The sequence below is a fragment of the Erpetoichthys calabaricus genome, chromosome 5, assembly GCF_900747795.2.
Source record: "Erpetoichthys calabaricus chromosome 5, fErpCal1.3, whole genome shotgun sequence".
Lineage (NCBI taxonomy): Eukaryota > Metazoa > Chordata > Cladistia > Polypteriformes > Polypteridae > Erpetoichthys > Erpetoichthys calabaricus.
The window spans coordinates 5988791-6003007 of record NC_041398.2 but is presented as its reverse complement, the minus strand read 5'-3'; the positions used below and the strand labels follow the sequence as shown (position 1 = coordinate 6003007).

General features: G+C 44.9%; 4 protein-coding genes across 14 annotated transcripts in view; 3 read left to right on the top strand and 1 right to left on the bottom strand.

The window, feature by feature from the left end:
• Positions 1-9420, top strand: part of LOC114652539 (tripartite motif-containing protein 16-like) — an 837738-nt gene extending 828318 nt beyond the window's left edge. The window contains exon 7 of the mRNA XM_051927874.1: positions 5526-9420. Coding sequence (XP_051783834.1) covers positions 5526-6067 — 542 coding nt within the window. The 3' untranslated portion in view covers positions 6068-9420. The remainder of the gene's footprint in view (positions 1-5525) is intronic.
• The window catches only part of LOC114652512 (tripartite motif-containing protein 16-like), a 979029-nt gene that overhangs the window by 487116 nt on the left and 477696 nt on the right, over positions 1-14217 (bottom strand). The window lies entirely within an intron of this gene.
• The window catches only part of LOC114641503 (tripartite motif-containing protein 16-like), a 1283323-nt gene that overhangs the window by 948040 nt on the left and 321066 nt on the right, over positions 1-14217 (top strand). For 8 of the 11 annotated variants that reach the window (XR_007934961.1, XR_007934960.1, XR_007934959.1 and 5 more), the window contains one exon: positions 4011-4076. The exons of the other annotated variants lie outside the window; for them this stretch is intronic. Coding sequence is in view for 2 of the 8 variants with exons in the window: in XM_051927841.1 (XP_051783801.1) it covers positions 4011-4076 (66 nt within the window). In the remaining 6 variants the exon portion in view is untranslated. The remainder of the gene's footprint in view (positions 1-4010; positions 4077-14217) is intronic. 11 annotated transcript variants of the gene reach the window in all.
• LOC114652554 (E3 ubiquitin-protein ligase TRIM47-like) overlaps positions 1-14217 on the top strand; it is a 156023-nt gene that overhangs the window by 37742 nt on the left and 104064 nt on the right. The window lies entirely within an intron of this gene.

Sequence of the window (14217 nt, the reverse complement as noted above, 5' to 3'; positions counted from 1 at the left end):
GCCTTGAAGTGACTTTATAGCATCTTGTAATTTAGATAGGGTCAGAGGTTTATCCAGTTCCTCAGCACTAAAAGTATCTATTTGTGTTATCTGTAATGTATCCAGAAATGCGTTAGATTCTGTGTTGTCTTCTTTAAACTCAGTAGAATATAAGGTTTTATAGTAGTCTCTAAATGATATTTTTATGGTCAATGATTTCATCTCCATTCGTGTTGGTGATTAATGGGATTGCATTGCGAACTTCTTGCTTGTGAATTTGTTGAGCTAAAAGCTTATTAGCTTTCTCTCCGTGTTCATAGTAATGATGTCTTGATTTATAAATAAGTTGTTCAGTTTCTTTAGTTGTCAAGTTGTTGAGTTCTGTATGCAGAGCCTGCCTTTTCCTGTGGAGAACTTCACTTGGACGCCTGGCTTGTTCTTCATCTATTCTAGTAATTTTGCTTCTTAGCTCTGAAACTTTCTTGGTTTCTAATTTATTTCTGTGGGAAAGATATGAAATAATCTGTCCCCTTAAGAAGGCCTTTAGAGTTTCCCAGAGTGTTCCTGCAGAAACCTCTGAGGGTGTGTTTGTCTCTAGGAAGAAGCTAATTTGTTTGGATATAAATTATGTACAGTTCTCATCTGCTAATAGAAGTGGGTTAATGCATGAGGTGAGTGTGGGGGGCATAATGATTTTAGCTCCAACACTAGAGGTGCATGATCAGAGATAACAATTGTGTCACATTTACAAGATTTAATCGTAGGCAAGAAATTATTATGTATAAAGAAATAATCAATTCTTGAGTAGCTATAATGCACTGGTGAGTAGAATGAATATGTTCTTGAGTTTGGGTTTAGAAACCTCCATGGGTCTGATAAGTTGTGGTCAGTTACAAACTGTGTAATTGTCTTTGCAGTGATAGACATCGTCCCCCCTGTGGCAGGAGTCCTATCTAAGAGTAGATTTAAAACACAATTAAAGTCCCCAGCCATTATAATTTTATGAGTGTTCACATTGGGAATGGATGCAAATAGATTTTGCATGAATTCCTTATCTTCGACATTAGGTGCATAAACATTTATCAAAATCATTTTACAGTTAAATAAGTTGCCCATGACCATCACATATCTCCCTTCAGGATCAGATACTATATCTGATTCTACAAATGGAACTGTTCTGTGTGTGAGAATTCCCACCCCTCTAGTTTTCTTTATAAAGCTAGAATGGAACATTTGGCTAGTCCAGTCTTTTTGTAGTCTGAACTGATCCTTGCTTAGTAAGTGGGTCTCCTGTAAAAATACTATTTTAGCGTTTAAGCTTGGTAGGTGAGAGCATATTTTCTTTCTCTTTAATTCGTGATTCAGGCCTTTAACATTCCAGCTCACAAAATTAACTGTCCCATCATGGAGACATTGATTCTGAATTTTTAATGCCATTTCATAGTCTTAACTGGTAGTGAGGCAGTTCTAATCTTAATTTCCAATTTCCCCACGAATTATTTCCAAACAGCCTATTGTTACGTTGATAGTTATAATTATAAGGATTAAAAGAATAGATTAGATATAGCCTGCTCTCCTTCTCTCCCCCACTTATCCCCACACCCCCTCATTTTGCCTCCCCACATGAGGCTAGACCCCTCTTCACAATGTCCCAGTCCTCTGACATATGAAGAGACAGAGCACGTCCAAAACAAAACAAGTCCAAAACCCGGCGTTAGAGAATTAAAAAGTACAGATATCTATTGCAGCTAAAGTTTAAATACTATCTGCCAAAATATAATCATTAACAGTCTTTAAGCTTAAAATATAATCTTCAACAGTTTTAAAATAATAAAATAATAAAATAATAAACCCTGGGAATGGTGTTAAAAAGTGGTCTAAGATAAGCATAGTAAATCCTAATGCAATAACATAAATAACAATAAACCAAGGGTATGATGTTAAACAGTATCCTTTAGTGAAATAGAAGAAAAAAACAAAAAAAAACAAATCCTACTTTAATTACTTCCACACACTCACGTTTATAACTTCCACACACTCACGTCTATAACTGTAATTAAAACATAAACATATAGCGTCCAAGTAAAGAAAAGGATGTATGATTATAATACACATATCTTTACAAATGGATCAGACAGCATGTGATAACTCCTTGCCATGCCATGACAGGATACGGCTCATTACTGTCTTTCAAAAGAGTGTCGGGAACAGCTTCTTTAATTCCTTTTCAGCTTCCTCCTTGCTTGAAAATATATAATATTGGTCACAAACTTCCACTTTCAGTTTGGCGGGATACAAGATGCAGTATTTGATATTGGCTTTCCGTAACAGCTGTTTAATATTGAGGAAGGCTCCCATTTTGCAGCTGTTAAAGGTGAGAAGTCAGGGAAAATACAGATGAGATTATTTTCAAATATAATCTCTTACTTGTGTATGAGAAGGGCCATCACATCAAGCTTACATCGTAGTCGCTCAAAGCAAACAATAAAAGACCTAGGTTTAAAGGTATTTGATCCCCGTATGCGATAAGTTGTTGCTATCTCGGTATCTGGTTTAAAGTCATCTCCAATTATTTTACAGAGTAATTCTACTGCAAATTTCACTGGGTTTGTACTTTCTCGTTTCTCAGGTAGGATTTCTTAACTAGATGGATCCCTGAAGATGTCTCCAACTGTACCTGCTTGTCAATATGCATCAAATACAGTATATTTATGACATTGTATGTCCGGACCAAAACCAAGCCATGGAGTTCAATGGACCCTCTGTAGACCTCTGTGATCAAATTGTGGTGAGGCAAAGATCAGAGTAAAGGGATAAAGCCATTTGTAACCTTTGAGTGTTCCCAGAAGCACAGCTGCCACAAGAATTGTGAAATGGAAAATGTTTGGAACCACCGGGACACTTTCTAGAGATGGCCAGTCTGAGTAACTGGGAAAGAAGGGCCTTGGCCAGGGAGGGGACCAAAAACCTAATGGTCACTACAACAGAACTTCAGACGTTCTCTGCTAAGATGAGAAAAACTGTAGGAAGGACGGCAATCACAGCAGCGCTCCACAAATCAAGTGTTTATGGTGGAGTGGCCAGGCAGAAGATACTGTCCAGTAAAAGACAAATGACAGCCTGAGAGCATCAAGGGAAAGATTCAATGATCTGATGAGAAAACATTGAACTCTTTAGACAGTAGACCAAGCAGGATGTCTGGAGAGGACCAGGCGCTGCTCACCACCTGCCTAATGCCATATCTACAGTGAAGATGGTGGTGACAGCATCAGGCTATGGGGACAGAGTGACAGGTCAGAATTGAGGGTCAGAGAAGTGCAGTCAAATACAGAGATGACCTTAAAGAAAACCTGCTACCTCAGACTGGGCGATGGATCAACGGCCTGAAGACTACAGCCAAGATAACTCTGATGAGGCTTTTTGTCTCGTCTCTGAGGGTCCTTGATTGACCAGACTGAGACCCCACAGAATGCGTCTGGAGAGCCCTGAAGATGGCAGTTCACAGACGCTTCACTTGAAATCTAATGGATTTTGAGAGGATCTTCCAGGAACAATGGGATTAATTGGCCAAATCCAGGAGAGCAAAGCTTGTAGTGACACTTAGTCATGAAGACCACCAAAGGGGCTTCCACAAAGACCTGAATTAAGTGTCTAAATACTTCTAGGAAGGAGAAGTTTCAGTTTTGATTTGTAATAAATGTGCAGACCTTTCTGAAGACCTGTGCTCACTTTGTCATTATGGGTTACTGAGTGTAGACTGATGAGCACAAAAGGCACATTAATATATTTAAAATGAAATCAACAACACGGTAAAGTGTGCAGAAAGTGAGGGGGTCTCAATACTCTCTGACTCCCTGTATATTTATTATTAATATGAATATTCAGATCTACATTTTGCCTAATTTGCCAGCCCTTGCATATTTTATAAATGTTTTATTTGAACTCCTCTGCATTTGTAATACGTGTTTAAGAACTAAACTAAAATCCCACAATGCCATCTTCACAGTTTCCATTCTTCTTTTTATTTTCAGCTCATGACGCTCCAGTTTTCGCCCTCCAGCCTCCTGAACCTCAGAGCAGAGACGACTTTTTAAAATGTGAGTTTGCGCTGTGACTGAATGGATCATCACAATAAAAATCATTGAAGTTTTAATAGAAAAGGACAGGCTTAGGATATGGAAGTCTGAGTGTTGTGTGACTGAGGGGCTGAGAGTGATGGGGGTCCTGTGACTGGTGCATTATGGGATAGAGAGACTCAGGCAGTGAGTCACCAAAGCTGTCTGATGAACCCGAGTCTTGATGTGTCCATACATGTTAAAAAAGGAAAAGAAAAGAAAATCCACGTCATGGGGTGCACTTACTTTTCCACATGACTGTATATACAGACACAGTATTAGTTTAAAAATGAAGCACAATTGTATGTGAAATAAGTTAAAGATGACAAAAGTCCTCGTCATCCTCCATTCTTTACTCCTCAGAGCAGACACTTTGCTTTGAGTTCTCGACTTCACAAATTTTAAACATTTAAACAAATGAAAATGGCAGAGAAAATTATTGGGGGTCCTTAGAAGTTCAAAGACCTCACTGGACTGTCATGACATCTCAAGCTGATTGATTCTTCTAATGAGTGTCACCGGGGTCTTCAGTCACTCAGTCAAGTCCTCATTTTGCTGTGTTGTGTCATTGTGTGACTCACACTGAACGAGGACAAGAGAAGAGGAGGAGATGAAGGAGGTCACAGCCAAGGGTGGTAAGTGTGAAGACTACAAGACCACCTCCAAAGATCTTCATGGTCCAGTGAGCACAGCTGCTAATATTCTCAGGATGTTTGAGGGTCTGCAGGACTGTAGCCCACCTCCCTGATGAGACCACCAGAGTAAAGCTGACGTTAGATTGAACAGAAGGAGAGTTTAAATGGTGGAGAAAAAACAAGAAAACATCAAGAGAGACTCAGGCTGACCACCGAAATTAAAGGGCAACAGCGTCAAGTCACACCATCTGTTACTGTGTCAATGACAGTGGGCTCCATGGTAGAAGACCAAACAAATAGGAAAAGGAGTTAAAAACAAATACAGTAGACAGAAGTGAAAGGCACTATAGTTGATAGATAGACATGAAAGGCGCTATATAATAGATAAAGGAGTAATGCAGTGTGGTGTAGTGGTGAAGACTTTGGACTTCAAACCCTGAGGTTGTGGGTTCAAATCCCACTACTGACACCACTGTGTGACCTCAGCAAGTCACTTCACCTGCCTGGGCTACAATTGGACAAAAAAAAGAAAAGGAAACAATGGAATCTCAGATGATGGGAGTCACCTTGGATAAGAACGACAGTCAAATAATAAAAAGAGATGAGAAGAAACACACTAAAGAAAGAAAGAGAGAGACATTGACAGATGGGAAAGGCACTATATGATAGATAGATAGATAGATAGATAGATAGATAGATAGATAGATAGATAGATAGATAGATAGATAGATAGATAGATAGATAGATAGATAGATAGATAGATAGATAGATCTCATTTTCTTTTCTCTCCTTTCAGACTTCTGTCCCCTCACACTAGACATCAACACAGCACACAGATACCTTTGTCTGTCTGAAGGGAACAAGAAGGTGACACGTGAGTGGACAAAAGCTACATACCCCGATCATCCTGAGAGATTTGACCACTTGGCCCAAGTTCTGTGCAGAGAGGCTCTGACTGGGACACACTGTTACTGGGAGGTGGAGGGCAGTGGAGACGACATGATGATTGGAGTCGCATATAATGGACTGGACAGGAAAGGACGGGGTGTGGAGTGCAGCCTTGGATACAATGACAAGTCCTGGTGTTTGCTGTGGTCTCATTCCCGGTACACTGTGCGACACAATAACAAGAGGACTGTAATCAGCGCCCCCTACAGCCCCAGAATAGGTGTGTATCTGGACTGGCCTGCTGGCTCTCTGTCATTTTATAGCGTCTCACACACAATGACCCTCCTGCACAGGTTCAACACCTCCTTCACTGAGCCCCTCTATCCAGGGTTTGGGTTTGGTCCTGCTTCGAGTGTAACAATCTGCCATCTGACACCAGGAGACCACTGACCAGTACTCTTCACTGGTCACTTTATGTTTCCATCAAGCACAGGTGTCTTTGTGTTGGTAGTTTGAGGTCAAAATGAATTTTACTCGATGAGCTCTTCACTGCTGACCTAAGCCCTGCTGCCCTCTCCTCTCTCCTGTCACCTCAGCCATTGCTTCAGTCCCTAATGTGTGACCTCATAAAGCCACTGGTCTGTCTGGTCACTCAGGTCCTCGTCACAGCTGCACACTGGCAGACGTTCAAACTCTACAGGCTGACAGCCATGTTGTCCTGTCGTCTGGATGTTTGTGTTGGTTGAGGTCGTCTCCTGCTAACCTTGGGGGCTTTTAGAGCTCAGGATTAATGAACAGACTGTCGAGAAATGGAAATGTCAGTCAGCAGTGTGGGCAGGTAAGCAAGTAGGCACATTCAGGGGAAAATGTCATTTAAAAGTCGATGAGCACACTGGACACATCGCCAGTCACTGATAATCGACTCCACGTCAGCTCCTGTGGCCCTCATCATGTGCTGTAAACTCAGACACTGGTCATGTGACTTGCACCTTAATGACATTCCTGTGACTTTCAGGGCTGTGACATCAGCTGATTCTTCTGGAGCCAAACTGCTCCCTCTTGTGGCCTCTCTGCATATTAAACACATGAGAAGTTAGGATGTGAAGTGTTTGGTGAGATCTAAAAAATATTCAGAATATTGACATTACCTTGAATGACAGTTTGGTTTTCTACAAATTAATTATGTGAAAGAATATTTACTTTATATGAATCTTTTATTAATTATGATTAGGTGTTACAGTCACAGAGACAAATGGCATATGAATGCTTCCAAATTTGTAAAATTTCAATTCTTTATTAATTAAAAAAATGACTACCGTCCATCCATCCATTTTCCAACCCGCTGAATCCGAACACAGGGTCACGGGGGTCTGCTGGAGCCAATCCCAGCCAACACAGGGCACAAGGCAGGAAACAATCCTGGGCAGGGTGCCAACCCACCGCAGGACACACACAAACACACCCACACACCAAGCACACACTAGGGACAATTTAGAATCGCCAATCCACCTAACCTGCATGTCTGTGGACTGTGGGAGGAAACCGGAGCACCCGGAGGAAACCCACGCAGACACGGGGAGAACATGCAAACTCCACGCAGGGAGGACCCGGGAAGCGAACCCAGGTGACTACCGTTATTTGTCAAATCTGTTCATTTGGTAACTTTTGATTTGTAAATTCCTCTGATCATATTTCATGTTTTGTATGTTCAGAAGATATTAGGACTTCTTGTTTATGATTATTCCTCTTTAATAAAAGGACAAGTGTCTGTGTGTCTGTCTGTGTATCCAACAGATGGCACCTCACAAACATCAGCACTGATTTTATGACTCCCATGCTAATCAATATCATCTAGTTGCAGAGCTGCAGCACCAGACAGCACCACTGATATTGGCCAGCTGTTTAATGACAGAATGTGTGTTAGTGTGAGTGTGATTAGTGGGCACCATACCAGCCTGTAAACCTCCCTGCTGGCGCGCAAATGCTGGTCCAGACCTGTGGCAGTTAGTTTTGCTTCGGCTCTGCAAATAGAATGGCATATAGAATAGACATACGTATTGGATTTGTCACTCCAACAGATGGCACATCACAAACATTAACACTGCTTTCATGATTCCCATACCAATTAACATATAACAGAGATACGTGCATTGCATTTGTCACACCAACTGATGGCGCATCACAAATATTTGTACTAATTCATTGTAGTACTACAAATATTTGTGATATACCATCTGTTGGAAAGACAACTGCAATGCATTTTATTATTACATAGATTTCAAAACGCATTCCAACAGATGGTGCACTGCAAACATTTACACTGAGATGTAAACTTAGAATTCAATCCATCTTAGATGTGTAGCACAGATAGTTTGATAGAGTGCATCAAAAAGTATGGTGATGCCATATGAGTATTTTATTTTTAAGGTCACAGCAATTAAGCTAATTATTGAGGCAGATGAGCGTTGCTGCCCAGTCTGAGTGTTTGTGTTCTGCTGTGTGTGTTTGTGCCTGTGTGTTTCCATGTTACACATGATAGTCCGCTGTGATAAGGTGGGTGGTCTCTATGACTCCAGTCTGACACCACACATTCTATATCAGCTGCTAATAAGTCCTGACATTAAACTTTATCAGATACGCTTGTTAAACTGTTTTGGTTTTTCCCTCGATAATATTCAAGTGATGGCTGCTTGCATTCTGTACGCACTGCTGATATTATATGAGGAGTCAAAGCTGCTGTAGTTCTGCTAAGATGTGGATTAGCAATAAGAAGAGACGGCTACTTCAGTCACCTCTTGAAGGGCAGCAGCTGATATTCAGACAACTTCAATCGACACCAAGTGTGCATCTCTGCAGCCCGGAGCCTCCACCCTGGAGCTCCAAGGAGGTGGCGTTGACTCCAATGGGCGCCAACTGGGAGGAACTTGGAGTTAAAAAACACTAAAGAGTCCTGCAATTCTGGAAATGTCCACTAGAGGGGAGTGAACCATCATATTTATCACAAACTGAGGTGTAATAATGAGGTAGTAAGTCATATAATTATGAGTTAAGTCATAACAATGAAATACTAAACCATAATAATATAATAATAACGATCAAGTGCTGGTGACCTGCTATTACTATTAATAGACTTGCATTTAATTTGGTGCTGTTTCATTAGCAACGTGTAACTCGCGGACAGATTAATTTATGCTGGTCCCAAAGAGCAAGTGACAAAAAATGTAAAGGTGTGCTATGCTCACAATTAAAAAAGATTACACGCGCGATAAAACAAAGTGACCGCACAAATAACGTGATGCGCACATTCAAACGAGATGACGCGCTCACAATCAGAAGGGTGACGGCAAGTCTAAGTGCATGGAAAGATTGGGAACCGTGGCAAAACAAAAGGAAAATGCTGATTGGTCAGTTGTAAGGTTTGTCTGTCAGTCCTCTGGGGAAGTTTTCATTTAAGTGGCGTGCTGAGTAAGGGAAAATTAATGTAAGCAGGAGTTCATGTCAAGAAATTTCAATAAAGTTAATTGATGGATTATTTAAGGGAGGAGAAATTTGTTGGGTGGAGTAGAGAGAGAGAGAGAGAGAGAGAGGGAGACCAGAAGTGTTCTTGGGTAGCTCAGTGCTGTATCTCCACTGTTGTATTATTAAAGAAATAAAATATAATTGACAAATAGTCCACAAACTGGGGTGACCATCTCTTTGTACCTTTCCGCAAATCGAGGACTCAATCTGCTATGCTATCGAGATTGCCTGTAAGCCCAGAAGTTAAATTTGTGGACATTAATTTGCATTTCTATAGATGGCATAGCTATTACTTGTGGACACTTTTGTAACTATTGGTGTCAGTTTTACAAGATGAGTGCTGCACGCTACTGCGCATTTTTCTGAAACATGGTGGATGACAAGCATCAACCCGCTGTTATTCCGCAGCAAAGGCCTAGCACTGACACTGTGAACATGCAACTGCCATTTAGAGTCGAATTGCCTCCACCTTTCACCGGCGACGGAGTTGAGCCATTTACTTTGTGGATACAACGATTAGAAGTTGCTCTGAATGTTTCAGCAGTTCCGTTAGAAAAGGCTAAGCTTCTCCCCACAAAAGTGGTGCAGCGTTCTCATTCTGGCAGAGCTTCTCCCCTGATGTAATGGCTGACTAAAGCCAATCTGAACACTGTTTTTGGAAGACGGCAGTTTTTGGCCACATTTCAAACGTACTTGAAGTCTTGTCCTCGCAAACCCGAAGAACCACTAGAGGTTTATGCAGCAGACTTGACTAACTTAGTCACTGAAGCTTTTCCACAATACACTGCTGATGTTCAACGTTGTGAAATTTTTAGACAGTTTGTGTCGGGATTAGATGCCTCTCTTCAACTAAAAATCCATGAGCATGGCACAGTGACACTGGATGCTGCAGTGAAAGTAGCAAAGCAATGTGAACGTGCTCAGTTAGCTCTCAACATGGCTGCTCCTTCAAATGTCACGCCAGTGACTGCCACACAAAACAATGCAGACAGCCGTGCTGCTGATCCTATAACTGACTTAGTCACTGCTATTGCTGACTTACGTGACTTAGAACAGTCTAATAAATGCTACACTGATGAGAGACTTGCCAAACTCACACAGCAGTTTTCGGACCTTAAACACAAAGTAAAAGGAATAAGGAGCACATCTCATGCCTGTGGAATGATAAATCTTACCTGCTGCACTGGTCATCACTCAAAACAATGGAACTACCATCAGTGCCACTGTCAGGACTGGTACAATTCTACCCAAAATTCCTATGCAGGAAAAAATCGCTCTTTCTATGATGACATCTCTACACCATCTTTCCGACCTTCATCACCATGTTGTTACACCTATTCTGATGATGACTGCTTTCCCCAAAATGGTGATGCCTGCTCTCGGTAACATTGAAGCCACTCCCCAGCTTCTCAGCATCCAAAGGTTTACCGTTCCCAAACAGATCACTGTGTTGATTGTTCTCTTTCCAGGTACTGTTATGATAATTCACCTGTCTGCTCTCCTTTGGGTGAGCGCAGAGCCCATGCTGCAATACATTCTTCTAACTCTGATTATAGTGACAGACCCCATAGAGCTTCTTCCCCATTATCAGGTCTCCTCTAAAGACAAAGTAGACCCTCCTCACCCACTATGTCACACAACCTGAGACATCCTTCAGACAGCTATCACACTCCTCCCACAAGATGGGTGCATTTTTCCACCCCAGACAACACTCTGTCTTCCTCTAAACATATTCAGGGAAACTATTAGAAACTGAGGACCAAATGCCAGTTTCTGATCACGTATCAGTCCACCCACATCAACCTTACTCCATTTATACAACACACAATAGCTGGAGCTGAACTCCATGCTTTAGTGGACGCTGGCTGATAACACCCCTCCTCGAACTGCCACCTTATCGTGGTAGAGGGGTTTGCGTGTCCCAATGATCCTAGGAGCTCTGTTGTCCGGGGCTTTATGCCCCTGGTAGGGCCACTCAAGGCAAACTGGTCCTAGGTGAGGGATGAGACAAAGTGCAGTTCAAAAAAACCTCCATGATGAATACAAAATTTGGACGGCGTTTTCCCTCGCCCGGACGCGGGTCACTGGGGCCTCTGGAGCCAGGCCTGGAGGTGGGGTTCGATGGCGAGCACCTGGTGGCCTGGCTTGCACCCATGGGGCTCGGCTGGGCACAGCCTGAAGAGGCAACGTGGGTCCCTCTTCCCATGGGCTCACCACCTATGGAAGGGGCCAAGGAGGTCGGGCGCAGTGTGAGTTGGGTGGTGGCTGAAGGTGGGGACCTTGGCAGTCCGATCCTCGGCTACAGAAGCTGGCTCTCGGGACGTGGAATGTCACCTCTCTGAAGGGGAAGGAGCCTGAGCTTGTGCACGAGGTCGAGAGGTTCTGGCTAGATATAGTCAGACTCACCTCGACGCACAGCTTGGACTCTGGAACCAATCTCCTTGAGAGGGGCTGGACTCTCTACCACTCTGGAGTTGCCCCCGGTGAGAGGCGCCGAGCGGGTGTGGGCATACTTATTGCCCCCCGACTTGGAGCCTGTACATTGGGGTTTACCCCGGTGGACGAGAGGGTAGCCTCCCTTCGCCTTTGGGTGGGGGGACAGGTCCTAACCGTTGTTTGTGCGTATGCACCGAACAGCAGTTCGGAGTACCCTGGAGGGGGTGCTGGAGGGCACACCTTCTGGGGACTCCCTCGTACTGCTGGGAGACTTCAATGCTCACGTGGGCAATGACAGTGAGACCTGGAAGGGCGTGATTGGGAGGAATGGCCCCCCCGATATGAACCCGAGTGGTGTTTTCTTATTGGACTTCTGTGCTCGTCATGGATTGTCCATAACGAACACCATGTTCAAGCATAGGGGTGTTCATATGTGTACTTGGCACCAGGACACCCTAGGCCTCAGTTCAATGATCATGTGGTCATGTCGTCGGACTTGCGGCCACATGTCTTGGACACTCTGTGAAGAGAGGGGCGGAGCTGTCAACTGATCACCACCTGGTGGTGAGTTGGCTTCGATGGTGGGGGAGGATGCCGGTCAGGCCTGGTAGGCCCAAACGTGTTGTGAGGGTCTGCTGGGAATGTCTGGCAGAGCCCCCTGTCAGAAGTAGCTTCAACTCCCACCTCCGGCAGTATTTCGACTACATCCCGAGGGAGGTGGGAGACATTGAGTCCGAATGGGCCATGTTCCTTGCCTCATTGTTGAGGCAGCTGACCGGAGCTGTGGCCGTAAGGTGGTCGGTGCCTGTCGTGGTGGCAATCCCCGAACCCATTGGTGGACACCAGCGGTGAAGGATGCCGTCAAGCTGAAGAAGGAGTCCTACCAGTCCCTTTTGTCCTGTGGGACTCTGGAGGCAGCTATTAGGTACTGGCAGGCCAAGTGGAATGCGGCTTCGGTGGTTGCTGAGGCAAAAACTTGGGCATGGGAGGAGTTTGGGGAGGCCATGGAGAACGACTTTCGGACGGCTTTGAGGAGATTCTGGCCCACCGTCCAGCGTCTCAGGAGGGGGAAGCAGTGCAGTGTCAACACTGTATACGGTGGGGATGGTGCGCTGCTGACCTCGACTCAGGATGTTGTGGGTTGATGGGGGGAGTACTTCGAAGACCTCCTCAATCCCACTAACATGCCTTCCAATGAGGAAGCAGAGCCTAGTGACTTGGAGGTGGGCTCCCCCATCTCTGGGACTGAGGTCACCGAGGTGGTCAAAAAACTCCTTGGTGGCAGGGCCCTGGGGGTGGATGAGATACGCCCAGAGTTCCTCAAGGCTCTGGATGTTGTAGGGCTGTCTTGGTTGACACGTCTCTGCAACATCGCATGGACATCAGGGACAGTACCTCTGGATTGGCAGACTGGGGTGGTGGTCTCCCTCTTTAAGAAGGGGGACCGGAGGGTGTGTTCCAACTACAGAGGGATCACACTCCTCAGCCTCCCTGGAAAAGTCTATTCAGGGGTTCTGGAGAGGAGGGTCCATCAGATAGTCGAATCTCGGATTCAGGAGGAACAGTGTGGCTTTCGTCCTGGTCGCGGAACAGTGGACCAGCTCTACACCCTTAGCAGGGTCCCAGAGGGTGCATGGGAGTTCACCCAACCAGTCTACATGTGTTTTGTGGACTTGGAAAAGGCGTTCGACCGTGTCCCTCGGGGAATCCTGTGGGGGGTGCTCCGGGAGTATGGAGTACCGGAACCCCTAATAAGAACTGTTCGGTCCCTGTACGATCGGTGCCAGAGCTTGGTCCGCATTGCCGGCAGTAAGTCAAACCCGCTTCCAGTGAGAGTTGGACTCCGCCAGGGCTGCCCTTTGTCACTGATTCTGTTCATAACTTTTATGGACAGAATTTCTAGGCGCAGCCAGGGTGTTGAGGGGGTCCGGCTTGGTGGACTCAGGATTGGGTCACTGCTTTTTGCAGATGATGTTGTCCTGTTTGCTTCATCAGGCCGTGATCTTCAGCTCTGTCTGGATCGGTTCGCAGCTGAGTATGAAGCGGCTGGGATGGTAATCAGCACCTCCAAATCCAAGACCATGGTCCTCAGCCGGAAAAGGGTGAAGTGCCCTCTAAGGGTTGGGAGTGAGATCCTGCCCCAAGTGGAGGAGTTCAAGTATCTTGGGGTCTTGTTCACGAGTGAGGGTAGAATGGAGCGTGAGATCGACAGGCGGATCGGTGCTGCGTTCACAGTAATGCGGGCTCTGCATCGGTCTGTCGTGGTGAAAAAGGAGCTGAGCCATAAGGCAAAGCTCTCAATTTACCAGTCGATCTATGTTCCTACCCTCACCTATGGTCATGAACTATGGGTAGTGACCGAAAGAACGAGATCGCGAATACAAGCAGCTGAAATGAGTTTTCTCCGCAGGGTGTCTGGGCTCTCCCTTAAAGATAGGGTGAGAAGGTCAATCATCCGGGAGGAGCTCAGAGTAGAGCCACTGCACCTCTGCATCGAGAGGAGTCAGATGAGGTGGCTCAGGCATCTGATCAGGATGCCTCCTGGACGCCTCCCTGGTGAGGTGTTCCGGTCTTGTCCAACTGGGAGGAGGCCCCGGGGAATACCCAGGACACGCTGTAGGGACTATGTCTCCCGGCTGGCCTGG